Raw genomic sequence first — 23,741 nt, forward strand, 5'->3', positions numbered from 1 at the left:
GAGTATTGGAAAGCTGTGTTGTTGAGGAAAAGTCTGTTATGTTGCATCACCTTTGTCTATTGATGGACTACACTTTGAAATGAAATACATAGACTATCATTTAATTGCCAACAAAACCCTTCATCAGCCAACTAACAAAGGACAATGCATCTATGTGAACTTCCGCAGTTAATCCAGGATGAACTTCAAAGACATTAGTTATTAATCTTACAGTTCATACAAAATCTTTATTTTAAACACTGGACCTTAACACTTACTTAGTTTACTAATCTTAAACCGTGACCTGTGCATTGCATATAAATAACTAATATTGACATTATATTCATGCTGAGTTTTGTGTTCCTTGCCACAGTCGCCTTCAGCTTGCTCACAGGGGTTCTAAATACAATTATTATTTAATTATCTAATTTCTATACACAATTCACAATCATATTTAATCAAACTACACAATGATCACTCTAAGACTTTATAGATATTACAGTTTAATTTTTTTGTTAATGCATGATTTTCTGTAAAGCTGCTTTGAAACGATGTGTTTTGTGAAAAGCGCTATACAAATAAAAATTGACTTGACTTGATGAGAAATGGGCTGGTATCTGGCTAAGGAAGGGGCATTTATGTGTTTGAGAAACCTTGAAGTGGTAAATTTTAGGGTATAGCTGCCATATTTCTGCTTACCTGTATTAATGAAGCCGCAGGATGTCTTCGCTTTTCAAAGTGTTTCTGTCTGTGCTGTTCCTGAACTTTCAGAGCCAGCCCAGAACCGAGAATACCCTAAAGACATAACCAGATACACAGATAGTATTTTTCAAATAGTATCTAACCCTAACCCTACCAACAGCTTGATTTTGACATGCAAGCATTCTTCCTGGATCAACATCATTTGTTGGTCCTGGAACAATATTCCTATCAAACAATCATAGGCCAAATCCTAATACTAAGCTTAAAACAATAACCCCAACCAACCCTTAAAATCAGAGGAAAATTATTGGTTGAAAAGATAGCACTTAAAGGGGTAGTTCACCCCAACTTGTAAATTCTCTCATTATTTACTCAACCTCATGCCATCCCCTTCTGTCTTCTGCTGAACACAAACAAAGATTTTTAAAGAAGATTTCAGCTCTGTAGGTCCACACAAAGCAAGTGAATTTTAAGAATTTAAGTTAAGACATTTTTACACAAAATTGTATTAAAAATGACAAAATCACTGCATGCACGCAATGTACTCAGACCAACAATGTGGCATAACACGGTTCAAACGTTTATAGCATTTTGTTTTATATACTATTTAAAAAAGTATACAATATATACTGTATAAGATGCATGCAGTTCTACATGCAGATTCTACATGATCTACATGTCTTTAAGAAGAATGCCAGTAGAAATGGTGTTACATGTAAACAGTAGATACCAAAGAACAAAGCCATAAACAGAATTCTAGTGCAATTATTAGAATCTGCAATAGCAGTAATGTGAATTTAGAAAAAAGAAACTAGTACTCACAGCTGGCAGTGCAAAGAACGACACACCAATAAGAGCGAAGGTCCCGGCCAGAAGACGCCCTGCCCATGTCTTTGGGGTCTTGTCACCATAACCAATGGTTGTCAAGGTGATCTGACACAGAAGTGAAATCATATCTCATCAGTGTGATTAACAGAGCTAAGAGGCTGTAATATTACTTGAGTTGTAAAACCATTAAAAAAATGTAGTATTTATGGAGCTGCTGTTTTATAAATGGAGTTACTGTAAAATCTTCACAATCGGTCATAGAAATGGAGTTGCAGTAAATCATCCCATATGTGAGGTGTTAATGGAGCTGCTGTAAAAAGAATTTAGCTAGATTTAAAAAATGTAAACTTTGACCTGCACAGCTACAACCTTTTATCACATGGTGGTTCACTTTCTCTTTCCAGTCAGTCTGACTTACGCTTCTAAAAACATGAAGGAAAGCTGATTTCATGTATGAACATAACACCAGCTATAAAATGGAGTTTGAACTCATGCCTGAACAGGTACATAAAATTTCAGGAGGGAGCATGTTGGTTTGTGAGTTTGCATTTCGATTAGTGTGATTGTAAAGGTGTGTTGGTATTAATAAATTACTATGCCAAACTGTGATGCTTTTAAACTGTCTTCACTTTTTTAAGAGTGAAGGTACAAAAATCCTGCTGCGTAAATCTTTTACAACTGTTAGTGCTTTGCGTATTTCTCACCAGTCCCCACCAGAGGGCGTCTGCATAGGTGTCAAAGTCCTGTGGGGCAGGTGTTGGGGAGGGGCCCTCACTGTCTGTTAGCTCTATGGTGGTGGTGGCATCATCCTTCTCAACCAGGTATACCAAGAAGGACGCCAGGATCAACGACAGGAAACCGATGTACCATGCTGTGATCAGCTCCTGACCAAACACACCAGACAAGAAACACGCACAGTCGTACTTCTATGCAGTAGGCTACTTGTGATGAAACTTGTAACATTACTTGGCACTTATATGTGATAGTTTGTGTCAACGTGTGTACCTTGAGGCTATGTGTGTGTATACTGCAGTCTGTAGCAGTTTCCAGGAGTGAGTGTTTGTGTTTGTAACATTTCTATTGACCAATCATTTCCCTTTGATTTTAGGGAAAAGGTTCAGGCAGTGTTTCCCACAGAAGTCTGCTTAACTATATACAAAACTATTAAAATACTACTTTTGTAACATATCTTACTTGTTTTATTTAAATAGCATTTGTTGTGAGTGTGTAACTCAAAATAAATGTTGTTGTCAGTAATACTGATTTATGTATCTCAAACCTTAAAAGGATAGTTCACCCAAAAATGAAAATTCTCTCATCATTTACTCAACCTCATGCCATCCCAGATGTGTATGACTTATTTTCTTCTGCAGAACAAAAACACAGATTTTTAGAATTTTTAGACAATATGATTTTTAAAGAATATCTAATCTCTAAAGGTCCATTCAATGCAAGTGAATGGTGGCCAGAACTTTAAAGGTCCAAGAAGCACATAAAGGCATAAAGTAATCCATATGACTCCAGTGGTTAAATCCATGTCCTTGAAGCGATATGATAGGTGCAGGCAAAAAAAATAGATCAATATTTAAGTCCTTTTTACTATAAATCTCCTCTTTCACTTTCACATTCTTCTTCTTTTTTGGTGATTCACATTATTTGTGCATATTGCCACCTACTAGGCAGGGAGGATAATTCATATCACATCTATCATATCACTTCTGAAGACATGGATTTAACCACTGGAGTCTTATGGATCACTTTTATGCTGCCTTTATGTGCTTTTTGGACATTCAAAGTTCTGGCTACAATTTACTTGCATTGAATTTACTATTCTTCTAAAGATTTTTGTTTGTGTTCTGCAGAAGAAAGAAAGTCATACACATCTGGGATGGCATGAGGGTGAGTAAATTATGAGAGAATTTTCATTTTTTGGGTGAACTATACCTTTAAAAACATAAACTGTATCCTGGTAAAAATATTGGCTTATTGGACATGATTGAAAGTTTAGATGATTTGCAGTTCAATAAGTAATTCAAATGTTAATTCATTCATGAATGATTTGTTAGAATAACTCAAACTTGTTCATAAGGTGATCATCAGTATTTTTGAAGATTCACTGTTGTCCCACTGTATGTTTGTTTCTGAGTGAGCGAAGACAACGCAGCAGAAACATGTGTTGTCTTTGTTTTATTTCACAGTACCCTGACCTTTTAACTCATTGTGTTTGAATCTCGACTACAAAGTCATACTTTGGAAACAGTGTCTTTTAATAATCAAGGGGCGAATCACAATTGTTTTTTGGGGGGGGGGTGTGTAATCAACATTTATCCACAAAAGCTTTCAATTTAAATCGTATTGAACTGAGAACATTTCTTTAATCGAGAATCTTGGCAGTAACAGACAGCAGATATTGTTGGTTCTTGTATAAGAAATTGCTTGTAATGTTCCTCATTTGTAAGTCGGTTTGGACAAAAGTGTCTGCTAAATGATGAAATTTGAATGGCACTGTAGAATCAGCCGGTGAATATTAAGGGAACGATTGGCTGATATGAATGTCATTCCAGGAACAACAGATTTTGATCCAGAAGCATGTCTTGTGGAAATCATGTCAAGTGATGTTGATCCATGTCCTATCAGTGTAAATCACATTCTGTGTTTGTATGTGTACCTTGCTGTGTGTGTATATTGCAGATCCCAGCAGTTTCCAGGTTCCTCCACGGCGGTCCATTCGTAGCATCCGCAGAATCTGCAGGAAACGCAGGCTGCGTAGCGACGTGGCCAACACATTTCCCTGGTTACGTACGGCAACCACAGGTACCGAAGCGATCAGCACAAAGATATCTGAGAACATGCAGTGATTATCCATAGGGAGGGTTACTGTATGTGCTCTATGTGTGTGATAGTAAGGCCTGTTTCACACGGCATACACGTACTGTAGTTATTTTGCTGCCGATATTATTAAGTTACAGAAATCTCACTGCATATTTAAGCAGCGCCATTTCACCTGTAGTGGCAGAACTCAGTGGAAAACATGTTTAAAAAGCACTGTAAAACTATTAAACAACACAATCTTTTGCGATACAGGCTTTTATGAAACTTCATAAATTACTATCCCACTTTTGGAAAAGAAAAACCATATAGGGCTTGATGCAAGTGACGGATGCACACAGTGGTAGGCACACAGACAGTACTTTCTATTCAGTACATATTCTATTCTGTCTAAATTTATTCAGACAATTAGGAAGTTTATACACTACACTTTGGAGTTTGGGCTCCGTTTCGTGCACATTACTTACCTTTAGATGAAAATTTGATCTCTTTCCTCATGTAAATTAGATTTCAATCTAAATTGTAATGTGTAAATAATCAGGTTTGTTAGTTCTCAATGACCCACTTCCGATGTTGTAATTTATGGTGTTTATCAAAAGAAAACACTACATTTCCTAACCTAGAAATGAATTATTTTCTGTACAGAGCAGCAATTCTGTTACGCAGCAGAAACATGGTCAGCGTACTTGCTAATGCAGCTTATGCAAGCTGTGTGAAGCTAGCCTAATTTATGTGTTTTTGTTGGGTCATTGTGCTTGTATATGTACTGTAGATGTGTGTGTGTGAGATCATGTGAGTGTGCTTAACTCACCCAGAACACACAGCGGTTTGCGGGCGAATTTGAGTCGCCCTCTCCAGCCCTTATATCGACAGCAGCAGCCGGCGGCCCAGATCCTCAATGCAAACTCCCCCCCAAAAATAAAGATTGTAAATGTCTCCTACAAAAGAGAGAGACAAGAGATATATGGTCATCTTACTGGCACTATCCAATCTCTCTCACACACACAGAATGTGGTTTGGCTATGAACACACTCACCAGTATCACCAGCCAGTGAGCGGAGTCTTTCTCGTGTTCTTTGAACGTTGTTAAAATTGACAAAATCAGACATCCTAAAACAATCAGAAACCTAGAGAGAGACAGAAGGAGAGAGTGAGCTTGACCTTTGACCAGATTGTTAGAATGAAAACTGTGTATATGTGAAAAACTTTTTGTTTCATTGCTATGGATACTCCAAATTAGTCATGATTACATGGTATTTCTCAGAAAGACCTGTTACCTCACACATAAACAAATAGTACGTCAGTTAACCAGCAGAGGGAGCAGGTGAGTGGAATGTGATGTATAACAATAAAATAAAAAAGAGACACTTTGTTCTTTCTACCAACCAATGATCGGCACACCAGTATTGTGGGAAATCATAGGCACTAAAGAAAACATCTAAACTGCCTTGGAAAAAAAATGCGCCCAATTAGGAGGATGCTGTGTAAACACTGAATTCAGATTTGCCTTAATGCCTTCCTTCCTCTGTATACTACCTGTGTCAGCCAGAGAAAGGAAGGTATTTTATATGTCCCCCAACACACACACACACACACACACACACACACTGTGCCCAAAAACTGTTACTCTTTAAGTGCAAGTGCAACATTAAAGTAATGTTTTTGCTTCAACACAACTTCTGCTGTTTTCGCTAACTTCAAACACACGCTCTCACCAAAACCCCACTCTCCAAAGTCATGTCTGCCAACCTGATGTCAGCAATTCCAAGCATTTCGGATTGGCTAAAAAAGTGTGATCTGCCCTCCTGGTTCTGTTTACGACCAAAAAACATATTTCAAATCAGCAGTAAATCTGACAACAATGGTATCATAAATTGTTATTCTTTAGATCGTGCTAAACAATTCTATTTTTCAGGCTGGTCCAGCAAATGCACATGTGCAGTCCCGTGTTGACTGACAGGCGATGTCTGTATCTAAAATCTGATTGATTCTTTTAACTGTAAAGTGGGACTTCCTTTTCTTCAGTATATTAGCCATTGGCTGTTCCAATCTCTCACATTCATTTTAATACAAGTGCTAGGTCTCAGGCTAAATAGTCTCTGCTGGAACGCTTTGGCCACCTATTTCATTGATATCTGTCAGGTAGGAGGAACATTTTATATTTAGTATTTAAAAACATCTCGAACAGCATGATTGAGCTCGATTACCAACGAAAAGAATTTAACTCAACCCTCCGTTTGTAAAAACAAACAAAAAAACAGTACACAATAATGCACAGTAAATGGAACTCTGAGGCAAGAAGATCTGGAAGGTTTGATTTGTGTATGTATGCAACTGTCATTGAGGGTTTGTTTGTGTGTGTGTGTGTGTGGGGGGGGGGGGGGTGCAGTATTTTGTTATTAGGTCTAGAAAACTTGGTGTTATCTATCAGCACATACACAAACACACATGCATGCAGACTCACATACAGTACTTCCCTTATCATTTTCACTTTATTTGTCAGTTGACCTGTTGGCATTGTTACTATGGTTTCAAATTTGTAGGTTTTATCAGTACTGTTTCCAAGGTTACACTTATTCATCACACGCACACATACACACTAGTAGGTTCTCAGCATCTGGTCTTCAGTGAAAGCTTTTAGCATCCACTGCACTAATAACATCTAATAGCAGTACCTATCTCTCTCTCTCTCTCTCTCCCTCATGTAATGTGTGCAGGGTTACCCTTCTGTCACTCACTCGACGTTGTGTCGATGTAGTGACACTAGGGGTCGATCTTGAGAGCCCAAGACACCTTCAGATCTTTGAGAAAAGGTCAATGAGAATTAGCGAGTAGAATCTGCATGCCACTCCCCCCGACATACGGGTATAAAAAGGAGGCTGGAATGCGGATTCATTCAGATTTTTTCTTCGGAGCCGAATACTGAATAGCTGAATACTACTACTGATCCATTCAACTCTTCAGAAGCGTGTGCTGTTGGATATACAGCACATTCCTCTAAAGAGTATATTTCCTCTATTAGAGCAGGCACAGTGACGTTGAACGTCTTTTTAAAGACACGTCTTTTTAAAGATGGCCTTCCGTCTCTGTGCAGTTCCTGGATGTGGTCGTTACCACTCCGCTTCTGACGGTCACGATCACTGCCTCATGTGCCTGGGCCAAAATCGCGTTGAGGAAGTGTTCGTGGATGGTTCATGTTCTCATTGCGAGAACATGACCATGGCAACGGTAACCTCTCGGTTACCCCGGTAACCTCCTGTGATGTATCTTCCGCGATACGGTCTCCCTTTTTCGGTAGACCCGCATCTCCCTTGGCAGAGCCCTCTCTGCCCCGGTCACTGTGTCTGTAGAGCTCCTCCCTTATGAAGGGAAGGACCTACCTCCGCACCCTGAAAGAATAGGAATGGAAAAGAACGCCTTCCCCGGCGCATTTTATGAGCATTAAAGGCCCCAGCCGAATCTAATTTTCCGTGGAGAGAAAAACTTAGAGAGAAAAGGCATAGCGCGGCCTGGCGCGCTACCTGGCGCGCTACCTAAAGGCTGGCGCGTCCTGCTCCCATACTAGATACGTCTCCTTCCCCCCCTCAGGGTTGTTGGGAATTACATGATGTTTTGGGGCGTCTGGGGAGGCTACGTGCAGTCCGAGTGCATCTGTTCCTACGCTCACAGTAGCTTGCCTACACCTGCATCGGTAGTTCACGTAACACAGTTCAGCCATTGTGGCGTTTCGTATAGGGACCCCTAGTGTCACTACATCGACACAACGTCGAGTGAGTGACAGAAGGGGAACGTCTCGGTTACTGTCGTAACCTCTGTTCCCTGATGGAGGGAACGAGACGTTGTGTCCCTCTTGCCACAGGCTGAACTACACCGCTGTAATGGCCGGGAACTTGTCTCGGCTCCTCAGTGCAAAAACCTGAGTGAATCTGCATTCCAGCCTCCCTTTAATACCCGTATGTCAGGAGGAGTGGCATGAAAATTCTACTTGCCAATTCTTATTGGCCTTTTCTCAAAAATCTGAAGGTGTCTCAGGCTCTCAAGATCGACCCCTAGTGTCACTACATCGACACAACGTCTCGTTCCCTCCATCAGGGAACGGAGGTTACGACAGTAACCGAGACGTTTTCTTGCACTGCAGAGTTTGGGGAGTTTAACCAGTTTGTTGTGAAAGGGTTAATTCACCCAAGAATGAAACTTTGGCATTACTTACACAGAATGTTAGCCTCAGTCACATCCACTTTCATTGTATGGAAAAAGATAATGAAGGTGGTGACCGAGGATAACATTCTGTCTTACATCTCCTTTTGTGTTCCATAGAAGAAAGTCATACAGGTTTGGAACAACATACAGTAAGGGTGAGTAAGTGATGACAGAATATTCACTTCAGGGTGAACTATCCCTTTTAAATTTTGAGGAGAGAAATATTAGTTACCAATAATGCCAGTTCTGTAAATCTCCATTGACAGAGATGCTGTGTTTTGTTTGTGCTTGTTGAGGTACTGCGTTTAAACAGCATGGTCTCTCTGGATTGTAATGTATAGGGTTGCCCCCAGACTGGAGTCAGCAACTGCGGCAGAGAAAGACAGAGGCTGTTGTTGAATGATGAAAAGTAATCCATAAGACTCCAGTGGTTAAATCTATATATTCAGAAGCAATATGATAGGTGTGGGTGAGAAACAGATCACTTTTACATTCTTCTTCTTGTGTTTTTGGTGATTCACATTCTTCATGCATACCTCCACCTACTGGGCAGGGAGAAGAATTTCAAGCAAAAAAGGACAAATATATAATTTTAATCCATATCACATCATATGGATTAAAACACTGGAGTCCTATGTATTACTTTTATGATGCCTTTATATGCTTTTTGTAGCATCAAAATTTTGGCACCCATTCACTTGCATTGTATGGACCTACAAAGCTGAGATATTCTTCTAAAAATCATAATTTGTGTTCTGCAGAAGAAAGAAAGTCATACACATCTTGGATGGCATGAGGGTAAGTAAATGATGAGAGAATTTTCATTTTTGGGTGAACTATCCTTTTAAGGCTTAAACAAATTCCCTTGTTACATTTTCATGGAATGTTTAGGCCTAATGTCAAACTTTCACTTTGATGTGCTAAAAATAAAAATGATAAAACAACTATATTATCTTCATGCAATAGTTACTTTTATTCTTACCTTTTAATGAAATGTTAACCACCAGTATAATTGATTTTAAGGGGTTTGACTTAGGACTTGACTAACTTGCTCAGGTAATTCTCACTAATGCAATATGTTCAATCTTAGATCAGCTTGATTAAAATACTTTTCTACACACAATCAGTCAAATTGTGTGTGTTAGAGAGTGAGACAGAGAGAGTATGTGATTGAGGTTTGCCTATGTCTATGTTCTGTCTTAGTATGTTACAAGAGTCCTGCTGTTGAGTGTGTGCACATCTGTCTGTGAAAATGTGTGTGTGTAACCTCTGGCTTTGCTGTTTGTCTGATCAATGTTGAGGGCATATTGTCTGTAATGGGAGCATCAATATATGAGGTGAGTCATAACAGGACACATCAACTTTTACTAATAAAATACACAGAGAGAGAGATGGGGAGAGACAGAGAGAGAGACAGACCAATTGCTCATGTTGGGTATTACAGTAACAAGTGGTTAAATATTCGGTAGTACTCGAAAGGAAAAAAGTGGAGACACAGAGAGCGAGACTGGTCCTCCCATTAAAGGTCATTAGTGAGTTGGATGTTAAAAGCACAGTATATCTCTACTGATTTCAGGGAACAGCAGATTACAGCTCTCACTAGAGACCAATAGCTGATCGCAAACCAGTAAGTGTGTTCATAAAGGTGTGTGTAAATTTGTAGACTAATCGTACTAAAGAAAAAGCTAAAGGTGCAAATGTGGTCACACTAGACTTTGTGCCCCATTCACTTCCATTCATATGCATCTGAACGTGGAAGACTAGAAACATTCACATTTCACCGCTTACCAAAGTCAAAAGTTGACCACTTGCCTCAATACAAAAAATACATATTTCATAGCTGTATGGTTTGTATAATTGCGGGAAAATAGAGAAGACTTTTTTACAAATTTGTATTTGTATTTATTTACTAAAAACAAAAGCCCAAGAGTGTAACATCATACCTTTCGTTGCAGGGTCTGAAGACATTTTGCATGCTCAAAGCCTATTGTGACTGCAGCTTTAGTCCGTGAGAAAAGGGATACTGATATGATATTATGGGTCTGTTCCAAAACTTTGTGAGCTGCCTCGATGCCTCGCTGCCTCTTGCCTACATAGGCAGCATCCTAAATGAAAAGATGCCCCATAAGAGAGTGATTTGAAACACTCTACATAGGCGGCAGCTCCATGCATCAATCAAATAGCGCTCCTCATGCACAGCGCACGAGACTCGACAACTTCTTTCAGTACAGGTGATGCGAGATGAACGACGCAATACTCTTATGAGCATAAATATGCATACACACTCATTTTGGGTAAAATAGTTTTCTATCATATTAAACATAATGTATGTATCATATTATATTTTGTAGTATTAGATAATTTATTAGTATATTTATAATAGAATTTTCTCTCGCTTCGTCCGCCATCTTGGATTTGTTTTTCCACCAGGCTCATTACAGTGCATTCTGGGATCGCCTACCCGGAGAAGGATACATATGATGATACCTTAGAATCTGTCCAAGATGAGATATCTTCAGAGGCAGCATAATTAAAATACTACCTTAAGGAACAGCCTTCGCGTCGGGAGCGCGCCTTTGATTGCATCCAAAAACAGCAATTTCTAGCAGATAAAATAGTTTAGAGTTGAGCGTAGCTAGAAAAATGGATATTCACTACAATAATCCCCATTACTTTGCAGAATTCTATTAATATCCATGAATTTACCAGACCTGAATATCACAATTTTTAAATTCCATGATATTTTCAGCTTTACCATGAGTGTGGGAACCCTGTGCTTATCTATGATTCAGAGATATATATATATACACATTCACTGTCACTTTAGAAATCATAAGCCACACATACATACACATGCACACACAGTCTTTCTGTGTAGGAAAAATATATTTGTTCACTTTTAGCTGTGGCTCTAATTTGGGACAGTTGCTGAGCAACAGAGACTCTGGAGCACATCCCTGTGTCATGCATAGGAAATAAAAAACACACTGCCAATATAACACACATATGAAAGCATGCACGCTAACTCAAGCACTTTAACACTCACTCTCCTTCTCATTATTTGTGTGCTGTTAGTTTCACAGCAACTGGAAAATTAGAAGTACTGTATGTGTAAAGTGTGTGTGTGGGGTGGGGGTAAGGAGAGGGGTTTAAGAATGCTGTAAGCCTGTGTGTGTGTGTGTACGTTCGTCGATAGACAGTTGAGCAGCCCTCCTCTGCTGAACAAGGAGATGTTACCATGGTAACATATCACATGACTATGTACTTGAGGAGGCAGTGAAACGGCCAGTGCAGAGAGGGAGAGAGATAGAGAAAAGGGGGAGGGTGGGGTCAGGGAGCTTGACATTAACACCTGCCCACCCGCCAAATGCGTGTAGAAATCAGCAGTGGTGGGAAACTCATCACTCTTACTAGCCACTTTGGCGGGTGGCCACAGCCAAAGCATATTTAATTGTATTCATCTCGCATTCAGCATTTCATGTGTGGTAAATATGCTTCTCGTATCTGACACGTGCATCTTCGCGTGGCAAATGAAGCGTGCTTTTGCGTGAACCGCCGCAGTACATACACCAGCATGCTCCAGAGACAGAGCCAGAGTTTTGGGACAGCACAGAATGAAACTTTTGGCTAGGGAAAATGTGACTTTGGAATTTCACTAGCCATAGTGTTGGGAGTGGGTTGACGCTGCCTCCTTTCTAAGGCGTTTTATTTATTTTTTTACCTGTAGTTTTGCTCCAAATCAGGCAAATATTGTAATAATACAAAATTATGGGTTACTCAGTAAATATTGATCCACTGCATTTAATGTTTTGGCTTTTCTCAGCCATTTCTGAAATTTGGTTAATTTGACATGGAATACGGTAACCATAAAAACTAAAATGTATAAAAAAATAAAAACAAATTTTTTTTTTTTTTTTTTGGTGGGGCACACTTTGTAATATTAACAAAATATGAATACATGTAATATGAAATTACAAATAATTTTAATATAATGAGCAGCTGTTCAGCCCTATTGCAGGTTATTTGCCATTTGCTTTCCATACTCATACATAGGGCACACAAGGATATTCAGTGTGGGGGGGTGGGGGGGAATCAGACCTGGTTGCTTGCCCAGTACTTTCGGGCAGTGCTCATGGCCTCATTAAACTCACAGATCAGTCATTGCAAGATCATTTTATGCTTCCCTTCAAATGCTTCTAAATGAGATCTGCACTCCAGCAAGGCATGTTCCTCTTCCTTCTGTACAGATAACACCTTATTGAAAATGCATGGTTGATATTCTTGTTTCTATCAGGTCATAGTAATTCAAATATAGGGATAATCTGTCAAGGACCCTTTCAAGATGGGTCAAACTTTTTCTGCATAAATAAAAAGTTATCAACCTAATCTGGAACTTTCAAGATCTTAAAGCTGAAGTGCATAACTTCTGTGCTAATACTAGTGTCACCAAACAAAATTGCAAAAATAATGATTGCTTTAAAACAGGTTTCCCAAACAATAACCCATCTTCCATTTGTCAGCCAAACAGATAGTCCCACCCCAAACTAACAACATGGCTGGTTGTGGTGCTCAAACAAACTTTTAGAGAATTTCAACCTACGAATGGCTTACTTATATTTATCTCTGCATATTAAGCTGGGAAAGTATTTTAATATAGATAAAACAAAAAACAGCAGGAACTATGATCAGTATTTATTTAAACATTTTGCAATTACATAAACGATAGATACATCACCTTTGGCAGAAAAATCCCTTTGCAAAATGCCACTTCATTACAATCAAATCCTTGCCCTCTTTTATCGGGTTTGTCTGACTTGAGGAGAACATTAAATGACATGAGGATCTGTCTAGCTCCACCAGTCTAGGACAGGTTTGCTTGTAAACCAAAATACTTATAAAGGGTGTAACAGTTCAACAGTTGTGAATGCAAATTTTTTTGTATGTGTGTATGTAGAACTCAAATAATACTCTGTTTTGAAAATCACATCTGTTGTTTTACGAATTGCCTTCTTTATATCTGAATAAAAGCCATTGGTAGTTGCATCTTTTTTAAAGGTGAAGTGTGCAAAAAAAATTTTATTTTTAAAATACTTTTCTGAGTTTAATGGATAGATTGAGAAAACTATTAGTGAGCCTTTTGTAGGTTGACTTAACCCGAAGAGTGTAAATACTGCAGCTCTGTGGTGCTTTTAAGACATTATTCTGTGTGTTGGATCGGCCTGACATGTCAACTTCTGGCTCAACCAATAGAGTGAGTGTGGCAGTGCTACCTGTTTGTCCAATGGAAGCAAACAATGGAAGACGGCGAGAGGACCCAGAAAGGGGGGTAGGAGTTTTTTGTGAAACTTGTGAGAAAACAAACATTATTCTTGCAATTCCATTTGGTGCCGCCAGTTATGCAGAAACTACACAATACACCTTTAAACTCCTTATTTCTGTTGTCTGCCTGAATAAATCATTGTTAAGTGGTTGAGGCAAATTAATCTACAATTACAATAATGTAACATGGCTAAAATCTGTTTTATTATGATGTTTATTAACCACACAGGCAATTATGTGCTCCACCAGAACAGTCTTCCATTAATCTTGTGCCATTAAACTGATTTCAGTCTTTTTGAATTTACAGAACCCTGAAATTTGGGGCATTTTTGACCTTTTTATTTATAGGTACAATAGGGAGAGATGGGCAGGAAATTAAAAGATGTGAGGGGGGATTGTTAGCACAGATCTAAACACACACACAGAGGGATTTCCCACTCTGACAGCACGCCATTTCCATTCTCACTCAGTACCACAACATCCTGCAGAGATAAAATTATCTGTGAAATACAGAACCACAGAGAGCACACTCACTCAAATACACACACTGCACGTGCTCTCACACCAGGGGTGGACTGGCCATAGAGAGAACTGGGACTTTTCCCAGCGGCCGAACACCCACCTCTCCCCACCACCCCCGCTAAACAGCTTTTGGACAACTACTCCCACACCCCGCTCAACAACTTTTGGGTCGGTTTTTATTTAAAATCCGGGCCGATTTCTCTTCCCAGTCTGCCCCTGTTTCACTCAAACATATTTACACCTCCACTTTGTGAGAATGTGTGTGTGTGAACGAAAGGAGAGAGAGTACTTTGGTCTAGAGCTGTACAGACATGACATAAATGGATTTTCATTCAATCTAAGAAAAAAATCCTTTTACCTTTTTATTGACCAGGAAGGTCAAACTCACACCCACACACACACTTGCATACAAGGCCAACCAGAGGTGTGGAATCGCCATGTGGCCTCAGAATGCTGGGTAATGCAGTTTACAGAGGAAAAGAGTTTGCACCTTCTGTAAACGTGTGAGGTGTTACTGTGTTTGCCTTTACTGTTTCCAGTTTTACCCTGCTGTAAAACTGCTGTTTAAAAATAGGCAAACAAAACAGGATATTATAAAATAATATAGTAACAGCTATGATGTGAGACACCTTTTTACCATATCACTGCACAGCATCCATAGCTAATCACAATTTTTGTTGCATAGCAATGTTCTGTTATGCCAGGGACTATATTTTTAAACAAAAGAATGGCACATAATGAATTTGCTTAATAAAATAGAATTTTTACCTTGTGCGACCCCGCGTCCACATGTGTGGACATTGTATTTTGGCTTTGCTATATGCAACGCATAATTTAAATTAATTTAAATGGAATGAATACTGTTCCCAACACTCTACACTGTCATTTAAGGGTTAAACTTCTGCTGCACCGCATCACGTAACACAACAGCATGATGTTGATTTCTTTGAAGCGCTACTACGGGCTCAGCGCCAACAAAAGTGCCACTAGTAAGAAACCTCTTTATGGTTTTTTCATTGAAATCTGTTTGGTTGTAAAGAGTAGCGTCTCTAGTTTCGTTTGAAATGCCGCTTTAAAAAATTCATTAATTTCACGCGTCAGCGTGCGGATAAACCTGATGTCCACATATGTGGAAATTGGGACCTTATTCCCTCAAAAGTTAAAAAAACATGTTAATTATTTTGAATAACTTTCAACATTAACACATCTTTGGGTCATTTTCGCTTCATTTTAATATACATTTTGTTATATTTTCTTTTGTTATTACTGTACAATACAGTTCTATTCATTAACATGAGTAAATGCATTCCTATATATTTACTGTGCATTTTCACATTCAGAATCAATGGGTTCATCCAAAAGCTGAAAAATGTTGTTTTATATGGAGTTTTAATGTTGTTTTATATGGCTTTATATGGAGTTAGGATGAAAAAAGGTGCATTTTGAACTGTTCTGAGACAAGCGCAGGCAGAAGACATTTACTAAATAGGAAGCAAGGGAGCATTCTATAGCTTTATGCAGCTAAGTACATCATTCACTCTTAAAATCTGACCAAAAGTTCAGTTTCAGGCTGCAAATGACGTTTGGACCACTCAACATGTTTGGCAGACATGGGACAATGATAATCAGTACATAGATTCAGAATTTTATAATGCAAAATTTTATTTTAACATGGTTGGCAGTGACTGGATGATGCTGGCCATTACTGTGAATAAGAATTATTTATTTAGCTTTATAGAAAATCAGCTGTAATGTACTGTATGTAATGTCTTAAAAACAAGAATAACCAACACTCCTGGAAACATAATAAACTATTAGATGAAAAAAAAAGGACTTTCTATAGCTTGGTGTTATTTCAAATTTCACAGCTTAGTGTTAAAAAGGCACTCGAGGCTGTGCTATATTGTGAATGTAGTGTATTTGGCAGAGACATACAGTATAACAGAGGGAGATGATAATTTATTGCCTTGAAAGTCTATACTATTTTGTCATCAATTATTGAGTTTTGCGGAGTGCCTCACTAAATCCATATCTAAATGGGCAATCTCTTGGGGATCCTTGAAAATGTTGCTAATCAAGTCCCAACAGGGTAACTTGTAGGTTAAGAAGAGTGAGCGTTTTTTTCTCCTACTATTTATTACATTTGTAATTTTTTATGTGGAACTACTTCCATGTTCATTTATTCAGTCCTGCGGTGTGAAACCTCTACTTAATAGAAAGAGAGATTCTCAACATTAATAAGAAATCTTTAGTTATTTGTGAGGTTGCTAGTATGTTGGAGTCTAAAAGCCGATTTATACTTCTGCGTAAAACCTACGACGTAGCCTGACGTGTAACTCTCCAAAAATGTAGCAACACATCAGGTTAACGAAGACCACAATAACTGTGATTCGTCCGCTTTGTAACCAGAGACCATCCCAAAAGACAAAAAAAAAAAAAAAAGATATCTGAGGTAGTAGTGCATGTTCTCCAGGATTATTTTAAAGATCTATGTATTATATCCACTGATCAGTGATTGTGTCTCATTGTAGGCCTATTTGCTGCTTTTATATTCTGTTTCTGTTTCATGAAGTTACAAGCGAAAACACGACAAAAAGACACATCTGTTTACAACTTATGAACTCTTTGCTTTTTGCCAGGGCTTTAACTCGATATATATTTGGTATGTGAGTAACACAATATTTGTTGTATTCCACTTGAAAACTTTCCAATCTGATGTTTTGACCATATGTTTGACAGTTTGGTGAACAGTAAAACAATAGTAACACAATATAAAGAGTCAGTCAATAGAGATTTTGCTATATTGTGTGTAGAGCGCAACAGTCCGGTTCCCGAATAAAAAAATCCCTTTAATTTTTTCCATAGACAAATTGAGTAATAACAATAACTTATGGTTATTGTACTAGTTGATTTTATTGCCTATATGCATTGTAAAGTCCAGCTACTAAGCTTTAAAACACCAATTTTGTGTTGTTCAAGTAAGTAGTTATTTATTAATTATGGGGATTTTTTTTTTTCATCACAGAGCGTCTAGGAATGCCAAATGGGGAATAATGTGTCAAAATAGCTTAATATCTTGCAATTATCTTAACTGTCTTGTGATCACATTGAATTATTATTATTGTGTACGCAGTTTCATGACCTCATATTAATTGAGAGAATATTTGTACTTCAATAGTTTATTTGTCAGCGCAGGAATATTAAATTGGAAAATTGATGGCAAAAGGTTGATTAAATGTGGCGAAAATTTTAAAAGAAATTGTGACCATTTACATATTTTTACATTTTCTTTCTTTTTTCCTTCTTTTTTGTTACCTTAGCTACTTAACAATTTTATGGAAATTTGAATAATTGTTATGATTATTATAATTTTTAAGGGGATTCTTTAATCAGGACATATGCCATAGGAAATAAATATGTTTTTAATAACTTAATATATTATGCTAAAAATAAATACACTTCATGGTTTGTTATATTAATATTAATGCCAGTATAAATTATTCCTTTAACACATTTGTTTTCATTATGCCTTATAACAGGGTCAGTAGAGGGAATGGATTAGGGGAGGTCACCTCTGTGTGGAATAAGAGGGCACGCTCTGTTTGCTGTTTAAAGCTGTGAATCAACATTACTCAACAGTGGAATTGGAAAGACACTGTGCTCCTCTTCCAACCAGTCACAACCTCCCACACTTGCCCTCTCTCTCTCTCTGTAGGGGTTGAAGGTCACACAGTCATCAGTTCCAGGTAGGGCAGAACCCTGGACATCGTCCCAGATGACCATCTGACCTTCAGTTATCATTGCATTGTGGCAACTGTCCGGTCCTGCAGTGTCATTCCAAGATTAACTTCTACTTGACTGGTTTTCTGCATCTCACTCCTCACTGGCCCTCTTGAACACATCATGTTGCTTTATTAGTCATTCAAAAGATACTTTCTTATCTCAACAACAAATATTTTAGGTTACAAAAAAAAGTTTTTTGTTAATGTATAAAAGAAAATATATCTTGCACTTTTGTTGTAATGTAGTCAGTTTGATTCAGTCATATTCAATACAATTTTTGACTTGAATAAAAGCAGTTAATATGTTATGATATGAAGCACATTTTTTAGACAGAAATAATTTAGCTGTAACTGGCCACCATTTCTTATATATTTTTCACAGTTTTCAATCATCTTTTTGCTTTCAATAACAATATGTTTTAATGGTCCTGTGATGTCCTGTGAAGTAATTTGTAAAGGTACAAATATTCCATGTAATCTCTCAATTAATATGAGGTCATAAAAGCTGCATGAATGATTATAAATGAAAATGCTGTTTTAATAGTATTAGACGGAGCGTAATTGTCCATTATTTCCCTTGAAATCGTAATCAAGATTATACATTTCTTTAAATGGAAATATAATTTTCTAAATATAATTTACATTAAATTCCCTTTTTGTGTGGGGCAAATTACAAGCAATATTATTTATATAAGCTTTACCTCCAAAAACAAGCTTAGAACTTTGTTCCTTAATTATATCAGTTATATTTTTATACTATAATAAGAGCATTCAAGTTTTGTCACATCATTACTGAAAGGCTTATGTACACTAAGAACATGTCTGTGATTGGTTACAATGCTAACCACTTAAAAATTTTAATTCAACAGGAGTAGATCTAAATAGTATTCTGTATTGACACTTTTCACGATTAGTTAATTGTAGTAGCCGTAATTGTAATCTTGCTTATTTTTTCGATTAATTGTGCAGCACTTCATGTCACACAGAAGGACATGTCAACTTCCCTAAAGTATTTTATGTCAACCACCTATATTTATTACAGGGGCAGTCACCCAGAGCAACCTGGGGTTAAGTGCCATGTGCAAGGTCAAAATTGAGATAGAGAATCCCAGTAACTTCAGTTACAGTTGATGAATCACTGCTTCTAGGGTTTAAAAATTTAAGCTTCAGGTTACAAGCACAGATCTTTAACCAATACAGTGCTTCCCCCATTCCATTTGGGGTCATTTGAGTCACATTCAACCTCCATAAATTCTCACATTATGCCTTGCTCAGCTCTCTTTATTAGTTTGCTGTAGCTCCCAGTATCAAATTCCACTTGGAGTTTCTAGCTAAGAGTGGAGCCAATGGCCTTGGCCCCTGTTTCACACAAGCTATGATCAATCTCTGCACCCCAGTGTAGATGTAGAGGAGCCTGATGAAGTAATCATTACTAATATTATATGCTGTTGTTAGTTTATTGTTTCCACACTTTTTGAACAATACATTTCCATGACTTTTCCATGAATGTTCAATTCTTTTGTGATTACTGGATTTAAAAAAATATATACTCAAATTCATAACAATTCACAAATGAATGATTCAGACAAATGTGTGAACCAGTTCATCTGTTTCATAGACAAGAACCAACTCAAAAGAACCATTCACTCACTAATTGGACATCACTTGGTTCAGGTTCTTATTCAGAACCGGTTCCCTTTTTTTAAAAGATTCCAGAACTGTTTCGGTTTCATTAATGGTTCGTAATTGTGCATTTTTCCACCTATGCAGACGGAACATCATACTTAAATATTCTGACAATGTTTTTCTGCTGCACATCAGTGGCAGCACATCCCCCTGCTGAATTTATAGAGAGAAACACCATGCAACCAGTGTAATCCGATTCCTAAACGAGTGACTCTGATGAACTGGTTCTTTTGAATCTGCAGCATGCAACATACAGCACCACAAGTGTAGTCCGACTCTCGAATAAATGACTCTTTCGAGCTGGTTGTTTTCAATCTACAGCACGACCAGTGTATTGTGGTTCCCAAACAAATGACTCTTATGAGCTGGTTCTTTTGAATCTATAGCATGAAACAGACAGTGCCACCAGGGAGACTTAAATCAGACAGTGCAGTTACCACACAGGCAGACAGGCCTACACATTACACATTTTGTTATAATCAGTCTAACTTCATGAAAAAAATGAATAAATGAAATATGTTAGCATATTTTTTGTTTGTTCAGAATATTTATTTTTATTAAACATTTATTTCCAAATATTTCTTCTTCAAAAATATTAATGGAACTGTTAAGATATCAGAAACGTTAAGAGGAATCAGAACCGGAAATGTTAAATTCCTAACAATTCCCATCCTTTGACATCACTATAGTTCATAAAGTTTTACTCTACTCAAGAGAAATATCTAGCCCATGGAATACTTTAGAGCAGAGTATAACTATAAACATTTATACAATTTCCACAACTTGTCCATGCCTGGAAATCACAGTTTTAAAGCATCTGCCAACAGCATAAACCTTAGGGAAACCTACTAGTAAACATAAACAGGAAGAATTGAATCATGTTTTGATTTGGCAACATCTAGCATATTCCAATATCTGTATTACATCCAAGGTAGCATACCAGTGTGCTTTCATTTAATCATCATTGCCCTGGCCTATCTAGTCTTTTTCTCTAACCATTATTTAGACATGACCTGACAACTTCCCAAAGCTAATTTAATAAACCACATGGTCAGTTTAATCAAGTAAGTGACTAATGTCACAGTCTATATCTTCAGAGCTGAGATCATACATCAGCCAAGTGCTTCCAAGTGTCAAGTTCTACAAGATACAACAATTTTACATGTGTAAAATCAGGCGGCCCTGACAACAAGCATCTGAGTGTAAAACGTCCTGGTTACTTTCATAACCTCCGTTGCCTGATGGAGGGAACGAGAATTTGTGTCAATGTAGTGACACTAAGGGTCACTCTTGGGAGCCCCAAACACCTCTTCTTTTTGAAAAAAGGCCAATGGGAATTGGCGAGTGGAATTTGCATGCCACTCCCCCAGACATATGGGTATAATAGGAGCTGGTATGCAACCACTCATTCAGGTTTTGTGCTGAGGAGCTGAGACAAGGTCCAGTGTTGTGGCAAGAGGGACACAATGTCTCGTTCCCTCCATCAGGGAACGGAGGTTACGAAAGTAACCAGGACGTTCCATATCTGTCACTCACTTGATGTTGTGTCGATGTAGTGACACTAGGGGTCCCTATACAAAACGCCACAACTAGCTGAACTGTGTTACGTGGACTGGCGGTGCGAGACGGGCAGAAGTCCCATGGTATGTCCTACCTGAGGGGGGGATAAGTTTCTACAAACATGATGACCGGGGGCAGAGGGGCCTCTGCCCAAGGAAGACGCAGTTTACTGACAGGGAAGATATCACATGAACTATGTGAACCCGACTGGGAGTCAAAAGCGCACGTCTTCACCTCATGGGAGGGGAAAGGCGCTATGCGCAAGCGGTACACCCGGCCAGCTGTCCCAGAACTTACCTGACAACACACGGGACGAAACCGGCTCAACCCCGGAGATTATAGAACCGCGCAAAGGTGTTGGGTGTTGCCCAGCCCGCTGCTCTGCAGATGTCTGCCAAAGAGGCCGCTACACTCCTAGTAGAGTGGGCTCGTAACCCCATGGGGGCGGCACATCCTGGGCATGATATGCCATCACGATGGCGTCAGCGACCCAGTGGGCGATCCTCTGTTTGTAGACAGCACTTCCTTTCCGCTGTCCACCAAAGCAGACAAAGATCTGCTTGGAGCTTCTAAAGCTCTGCGTGTGATCCAAATAGATGCGTAAAGCACACACCGGACACAGCAACGCCAAGGCTGGGTCTGACTCCTACTGGGGCAGCGCTTGCAGGTTCACCATCTGATCCCTAAATGGGGTCGTGGAAACCTTGGGCACATAGCCCGGTTGGGGTCTCAGGATCATGTGAGAGTAACCCGGACCGAACTCCAGGCACGATTCGCTAACAGAGAACGCCTGCAGGTCCCCTACCCTCTTGATGGAAGTGAGCGCAGTCTTCAAAGAGAGTGCCTTAAGCTCAACAGTCCCCAAAGGACTACAGAGAGGTCCGATGAGGGGATGAGGTGCGGTCTGGAGGGATTCAACCTCCTAGCACCTCTCAGGAACCTGATGATCAAGTCGTGCTTCCCCAAATACTTACAATCCACTTTCTTGTGATGTGCCGAAATGGCGACTATATACACCTTCAAGGTGGAGGTGGACAGCCGCCCCTCCAGCCTCTCCTGCAGGAAGGAAAGCACCGATCCGACTGCGCATCTCTGGGGGTCTTCGCGTTGGCAAGAACACCACTTAGCGAACAGACGGCACTACAAGGCATACAGGCACCTCGTAGAGGAAGCCCTAACCTGAGTGCCACTTAGGTCTTCCGTGTCCCATCCAAGGGCCAGACGTGGAGATTCGAGGGTGCCAGATGGTGCCCCATCCCTGAGAAAGAAGGTCCTTCCACATGGGAATTCGCCGGGGGGGGGGCTGTTGCGAGGAGCATGAGGTCCGAAAACCACGTCTGGGTGGGCCAGTAGGGTGCTACTAGGATGATCTGCTCCTCATCCTCCCTGACCTTGAACAGGGTCTGTGCAAGTAGGCTTACTGGGGGAAATGCGTATTTGCGTAGTTCAGGGGGCCAGCTGTGTGCCAGTGCATCTATACCGAGGGGTGCCTCGGTCAGGGCATACCAAAGCGGGCAGTGTGAGGATTCCCAGGAAGCAAACAGGTCTACCTGTGCTCGACCGAATCGACTCCAAATCAGTTGGACCGCCTGGGGGTGGAGTCTCCACTCTCCCCTGAGCGTAACCTGTCGTGACACCCAATTCCTTTAGCGGGGCAAGGGCTGCCTCTGCGACCTTCGTGAAGACACGAGGGGACAAAGACAGGCCGATGGGGAGGACCTTGTACTGGTACAAGGAACTGAGAACAAGGGAACCACTCTTTTGTTGAAGTTTTGGGTACCGTAGCCTCTTGGGCATGCGGCGAAAAATGAAACAAAAGATTCTCCTCCTGGCCTTCCACCGGGGGATGGAGTGGTCTGTCTACCAGCTTCGTAGAAGCGGGTCTCCTCGTCCCTGGGTTGCCCGTCTCAGGGGCGCTTCGAAGCATTCCTAAGGTTCTTGGTGGCCGGCCATGAGACGGGTGGCGTCTGCTTCCTGCGGTGGGCTCCATGCCGGGGCCGGGCCGCGGGCTGCGGCAGAGCCGGTGCTGCTGCTGCAGGAGGATGCCCTTGGTGATGAGCAGACGGGGTGCGGGGTCTTGAGCCGCGCCGGGTCAGGATGTGTTGAATGGCCTCCGTCTGCTGCTTCACCACCAAGAACTGCTGGGCAAAGTCCTCGATGGTGTCGCCAAACAGGCCAACCTGGGAGATGGGGGCGTCAAGGAACTGTGCCTTGTCAAAATCTCTCATGTCGACCAGGTTGAGCAAAAGGTAGCGTTCCTGGACCACCAGGGTGGACATCGCCTGCCCAAGAGACCGCGCCATGACCTTCATCGCCCGGAGAGTGAGGTCGGTC

General features: G+C 39.9%; 1 protein-coding gene across 2 annotated transcripts in view; it reads right to left on the reverse strand.

Annotated features, from left to right (window-relative positions):
- LOC127440442 (potassium voltage-gated channel subfamily KQT member 3-like) overlaps positions 1-23,741 on the reverse strand; it is a 48,166-nt gene that overhangs the window by 19,630 nt on the left and 4,795 nt on the right. For both annotated transcript variants that reach the window (XM_051697010.1, XM_051697009.1), the window contains exons 3-8: positions 5,375-5,465; positions 5,150-5,276; positions 4,178-4,350; positions 2,214-2,393; positions 1,504-1,614; positions 679-774 (exon numbers count right to left, since the gene is read on the reverse strand). In XM_051697010.1, the coding sequence (XP_051552970.1) occupies positions 679-774; positions 1,504-1,614; positions 2,214-2,393; positions 4,178-4,350; positions 5,150-5,276; positions 5,375-5,465 (778 nt within the window). The remainder of the gene's footprint in view (positions 1-678; positions 775-1,503; positions 1,615-2,213; positions 2,394-4,177; positions 4,351-5,149; positions 5,277-5,374; positions 5,466-23,741) is intronic.

This window comes from Myxocyprinus asiaticus, chromosome 5, assembly GCF_019703515.2.
Source record: "Myxocyprinus asiaticus isolate MX2 ecotype Aquarium Trade chromosome 5, UBuf_Myxa_2, whole genome shotgun sequence".
Classification (NCBI taxonomy): domain Eukaryota; kingdom Metazoa; phylum Chordata; class Actinopteri; order Cypriniformes; family Catostomidae; genus Myxocyprinus; species Myxocyprinus asiaticus.